This window comes from Orycteropus afer, unplaced genomic scaffold, assembly GCF_000298275.1.
Source record: "Orycteropus afer afer isolate SDZICR_OR568_19922 unplaced genomic scaffold, OryAfe1.0 scaffold00197, whole genome shotgun sequence".
Lineage (NCBI taxonomy): Eukaryota > Metazoa > Chordata > Mammalia > Tubulidentata > Orycteropodidae > Orycteropus > Orycteropus afer.
In genome coordinates this window covers 427,064-432,881 of record NW_006921784.1, presented here as the reverse complement: position 1 = coordinate 432,881, position 5,818 = coordinate 427,064, and the positions used below count along the sequence as shown (strand labels likewise).

The window sequence follows — 5,818 nt, the reverse complement described above, 5'->3', positions numbered from 1 at the left end:
GACAACAGAGAGGTATGTGCTCCTTAGAACAACCAAACATATGAGATCAAGAGGGCAGCGTTTGCATGGGGATAAAACTCAGAAGGCAGGAAGGGATAGGAAAGAAGGGCAAGTGGAAAAGGTCAACACGGTGTGTGGGGGGAAGAGTGCTGTTATAGTGTAGGGGTTACAATTAACGTCACAAAACAAACATGGATGACCTAGTGAATGGAAAAGCAATTTGCTCTATAAATTTTCAACCAAATCACAATCAAAAGTTATTTAAAAATTAATTTTAGAATACCAAAAAGATAGCACATTACACAAAATATGCATTTTGAACCTAAGCTGAGAGTTGTCAAAATATTTATAAACATTGCCTTTTTCTCCTGCATGGAACAACCTCAGTTACCCCAGGCAGGGCTCCAGTGCCCTCAGAGCCACGTCCGTGTGGGCACCCGCCACCACACAAGCTTCCTCCGTAGGTGCACCTTCAGGCACAGACACGCAGTGGTAAGAAGCTCAAGATCAAGACCACTGTCACATCAATTCTTTTCCTGAGCAGATATCTTAAATCTAGATGGAGGATCATGATGACAACCCCACAAATTTGCAACATGGACATATCTTCACACACACATGCTACTGAACACGTGACAGAGATCTGAAATGGAAGTGGTGCCCAGCACCCAGAAGCAGGACTGGCGGATGAACAGCTTAGTTCATCACCACAAGTCCAGGAATGCAAAACACTGTCTCAATTTCGATCAGGGATTTTATAGGAGAATCTTGATCGAAAGGGGGGAAGATGTACATCAGAATTTCAAGTTCTCATGGATTCCACACTTTCTGAAGCCATGGAGGATGGACGAATGCCTGAATCTGTTGCCTGCCATAATTTTTAACCCCTGAACCAAAAATACTCCCTGGAGTCATCTTAAAACCAAACAACAGTTTAGCTTAATTACTAAAGAACGCCTGGCTTGACCGCTGTGTTCTTGTGAAGAACCATCTCTGTGGGATCAAACTGCAAACAGCAGCAGGACAGGTCGGACAGGAAACCGAGGGGGCAGTGAGTTCATGTTGTTAGGGGAAGAACAACTAGGAAAAGGAAAGTGAGAATTGTTGTACAACTTGATGAAATCCATGTCACTAACTGTACATGGAGAAACTTCTGAATTGGTGCCAAGTTTTGCTGCATACATTTTCAACAATCAAAAAAAAAAAAAATTCTGAATGAAAAGTTAAAAAAAAAAAAAAAAACACCTTCTTAAGCCACAGCAACATTCTCTCACCCTGATTCCTTTTCCCCATGGCTCGCGGTATTTTTGTAGGGTGTCAATACAAAGCCAGGGGTACAGAAAGCGCTTCAGCAGAAGCAGTGGGATGCTGCTTGGTGCAAAAATTACATCATAGAGAGGAGGAGTGAAAAAGATCCTTAGCAACCACTAGTTCAACCTCAGTGCACAGATGTGAGAAGGAAGGAGAAGAAGGGCTTCAAACTGGTTCGAATCAGCTCAGTCATGGTTCAGATAGTGAAATTGGAACAATTTGGGTGAAGTGGAATGATAACCAAAACAGGAAAAATTATGGATCGTTGAAAATGAATGAGAGACTCAGAAGAGGCATAGTGAGCCCCTTTAGGGGCCTGATGTGGGACCTGGCTCATTTGCCCGGACTGGGGAAAGTAACACACATTTGAAACATTTTTCCTGGCCGCCATCTTTGAGCCGGGCATCACTGTTTCTGACTCTGCTGGTCCAGAGATTTACTTGCTGTGCAGTGTGCATGCTGCCCTTATTTTCTACAAGGGAGATTAAGTTTCCAGCAGGGCATCTACTTTTAATTTTGCCTGTACAGTTAGAGTTCTGGTCCAAACACATTTGAAAAATTGGGGATCATTCTGGTTTTGCTTTTTTGGCCGTGATTGAACTGGGAAGAACTGGTTCAAAGCCCTGGGGAAAAGGGACTGAGTCAGAGCCAACTCGATGGCAACTAACAACAAGAATTCAGTACTCCAAACATGAATTATGGCCAAATATACCTAAATTCACTTTACTAGCCACAAACCACACTGATGGAACATGCAGAGTTAATAATTCAACAAAACCCACAGATCTTTCAAAAACAGTGTTATTCCAGATTCCCTCCAGTCTATATATTATTAAAAATAGACAGAATTATAAAATTAAATAAAGAAACAAACACAGCCCTGAACACAACCCTTGCAGTCCCTTGCGGATGTTTTTTATCTCAACCTAATGCATTCCACAGTTTTGCTGCCACATGGAGAGTTTTGTCACAGCACAAGTCTGCAAGTATGGACGCTGGATCTTCAACCACAATGCTAAGGATAACGCTAAACAGAAGGGACTGAAAACAAAGATTGGTGGTGTTTTTCCCATCCACTCCCTGTGTGCACAGAGACTCAACTGCGAATAAGAGCATCTTCTGCATAGAAGTGGTTTGCTGTTTGTTTTGCATAAACTCTCTGATTAGGTCAGTGAGTCTGATGACATGAAATAAGGCCATCCAGGCTCCACAAATACAATAATTCAATTAAGGGATAATAGGACCTGACTCTCTAGGCAATAATACAATTGTGGCTCCCTAGTGAACAGTGAGCAGAGCACAACTAGATCATCGCGGTCCTACGGAACTGGTGTGGGTGCCCAGAGATAAGTTGAGGGGGAAGGTATGGAACTCAACCTCTCTCCAGAATGTGCTAGACACCATACAAAGACCCAGACGTGCTCAATCCAGCTTTCTGATGGACGTGTGAACAGTTGAGCAAACAAACAGGACTGTGTGTATAAGGGAAATAATAAAAGGAAAAGTCTTGACTAGAAAATTTTAATGTACAACACTTTTTTGTACCTTTGTGAGGAAGAAAATCAAAAACATCTTAAAAAACTTAAGGTCCTGATAAAAAATGACTAAAAATAAATGAACAAAAACATTAACATAACTGTCAAGTGCTCAGTTTCAGAACACACTTTGAAAGTGGTCTGGTTTCCTGATCTTACCCCCACTATTCCATTATGTTTGGTAGATTAGAACAAGAATCAAGCAAAATATTAGCTTTGAAAGACACACAAGTTAATTTCAGCATATTTACATATAAACTTTTGAAATGAGTTTACTTTGGGCCTTCAAAACCCAACCCTCCAAAATTTTAACCCTCAAAATGCTTCAAGCCTACAAGACAATGATAAGTAATTAATTTCTAAGGGAAAAAAATTACCCTACCCTCGTCAGTTATCCACACATTAAAACAACACTTATTCCCAGAACATGGCTTCTGAAAAAACCCTAACCCTAACCCTCTCCAATTATCCACATCTCAAAACAACACTTATTCCCAGAACATGGCTTCTGAAAAAACCCTAACCCTAACCCTCTCCAATTATCCACATCTCAAAACAACACTTATTCCCAGAGCATGGCTTATTAGTAGAAATATCTAACAGCAATCTTAATTTTAAGCTCAAAGGTGTTGTAGTTCCTACAAGGTATGGAACAAAAAAGGAGCTCTAGTGGCACCATGTTTAAACACTCGGCCACTCATCAAAAGGTCAACAGTTCAAACCTACCAGCCGTTCCATGGCAGAAAAGACCTGGCGATCTGTTCTCTTAAAGATGGCAGCCAAGGAGACAGTATGGGGGCAGTTCTACTCTGTGCCATAGGGTCACTATGAGTCAGAACTAACTAGGTGACACACATGGAACATGGAACAAAAACACTAAACCATGCCTTTTACCTATAAGCTTTTGGAAAACAAACTCCCAGTGCTATAAGACAGAAAGAATGCTTATCTTTTAGGTTAATGGTGACTCGATGGCAGTGAATTTGTTTTTTTTTTTTTTTTGACTGAGAGGTCACTCACTGTGTGATTTAAAATAATATTTAAAAATAATGAAAACAGTTGCCAATGAGTTGATTCCAACTCATGGTGACCCGACATGTGTCAGAGCAGAGTTGTGCTCCATGGGGTTTCCAATGGCTGATTGTTGGGGTTTCCAATGGCTGATTGTTGGGGTTTCCAATGGCTGATTGTTGGGGTTTCCAATGGCTGATTTTTTGGAAGTAGGTGCCAAGCTTCTCTTCTGAGATACCTCTGAGTAGACTCCAACCTCAACCTTTTGGTTAGCAGCTGAGTACATCAACTTTTTGCACCACTCAAACCCAAAAAAACCAAACTCGCTGCCACTGAGTCGATTCTAACTCACAGCAACCTTATAGGACAGAGTAGAACTGCTCCAGGGGGTTCCCAAGTTTGTCAATCTTTACAGGAGCAGACTGTCTTATCTTTCTCCCATGGTGGGTTTGAATTGCTGACCTTTTGTTCACATCTGAGTGCTTACCCACCGCACTCCCCCAGGGCTCCTCGCACCACCCAGGTACCCCAAAACAATATTAGGGTCAAATAATTTCTAAATACTCTGGATTTTGGTTTAAGGACATGTCATGCTGACAACAGTGAAAGGGCCCGCCTCACTCACCCTCTCAGGAGTTTGAAGAGCATGCAGCCCAGGGAGAACCAGTCAGCACTGCTGTCGTACGCCGTCCCCTTCTGCAACACCTCGGGAGCCATGTAGCCATGGGTGCCCCTGCAGGGAAGGACATGCACATGTCGTTATCAGAACGTTCCTGGCTTACACTGACAGTCCTCAAGAGCTTCTGGCATCATTCAGTACATGGCAGCGACTTTCAGCAAGAGGAATGGACAAATATGCTCCAACACAAACACGACTCATCATACATCCAATGGGAAAATGAGCTTTTCTGCTTTAATTAGTGTGTGAATTAAAATAAATGAATTACCATATGAAATCCATATCAAACTTGGTGGCCCAATAGTCTAGGAGGTGAAACCTGAATTTCATTAGTCCTGCTCTGCTGCGGCCACAAAGAACAGACCATCCACCTCTTGCCCTTCCAAGAGGCCTTGTGTAGACCCATGTGGGGACACGTGGGGCTGGAGGAGGCGGAGGAATGCGAGGGAAAGGCCGGCAAACGGGTGCCTTCGCCACAGCACTCTGAACCTTAGCGACATGGGGACGTCCGCTCCCTGGAGGTCATCCTCCTATGCTGGGAACCTCATCTCTCAGGTGCTCATGGTGGAGGCTACTTCCTTAAGTCTCAGTCAATGAACAAACCCCAGGGGAGCAGCCAAGGAGTGGGAGCAACAAGCGGACACGTGTTGGGATGGAGAAACCTAAGGTCATGTTTTAAAAGCTGCCAACCGGCCAAAGGGCTGAGTGAAGCAAACGTGAAGATAAATTTTAGGGAGGGAGGAAGTCAGTTAGAAGGGCAACTGCTTTATGCATAATGTATGGTGTCTGCAACTCTTAGAGTTGCCTGTTCCAGATCCTCCAGGCCTCCTTGAGGAGCTGAGCATGCGAGGTTCCATCTCGGAGAGCGAATGGTGGCAAAGACTCTGAACGACGCAGCTCAAAAGGGCCCCTGCAGAAGGGCCTTTCTCCGTACGCCCTGCGAGCTCACCATCCTGCCCTCATTTTCCTCATCAGTCAGACAGGTAACCAAACAACACCTCTCTCAGGGGTGCTGAGCTTACACGACCACAGGTGCTAGCCTACAAACTGTAACGTGTCAGCAAATCATACACGCCTTCATCACCGTCTTCTGGGTTTTGTGGACAAAGAGAAATGGGTTGTCCTGCTTATATTCATAAACGATACAATGGGCTCAGGACAGTGCTGGCCCACAGGGACAACCCACACCATGGCAGGAATCTGTATGTCTAGTCTAATTTTACTATAATCTTCAATTTACACAGGCTTAGAAACAGTGCTAACAGGCTCTAAGAACTGATCC

At 43.7% G+C, this 5,818-nt stretch overlaps 1 protein-coding gene across 1 annotated transcript in view; it reads right to left on the bottom strand.

The window, feature by feature from the left end:
* The window catches only part of GRK3 (G protein-coupled receptor kinase 3), a 169,607-nt gene that overhangs the window by 25,775 nt on the left and 138,014 nt on the right, over window positions 1-5,818 (bottom strand). The window contains exon 15 of the mRNA XM_007947940.1: window positions 4,483-4,590. Coding sequence (XP_007946131.1) covers window positions 4,483-4,590 — 108 coding nt within the window. The remainder of the gene's footprint in view (window positions 1-4,482; window positions 4,591-5,818) is intronic.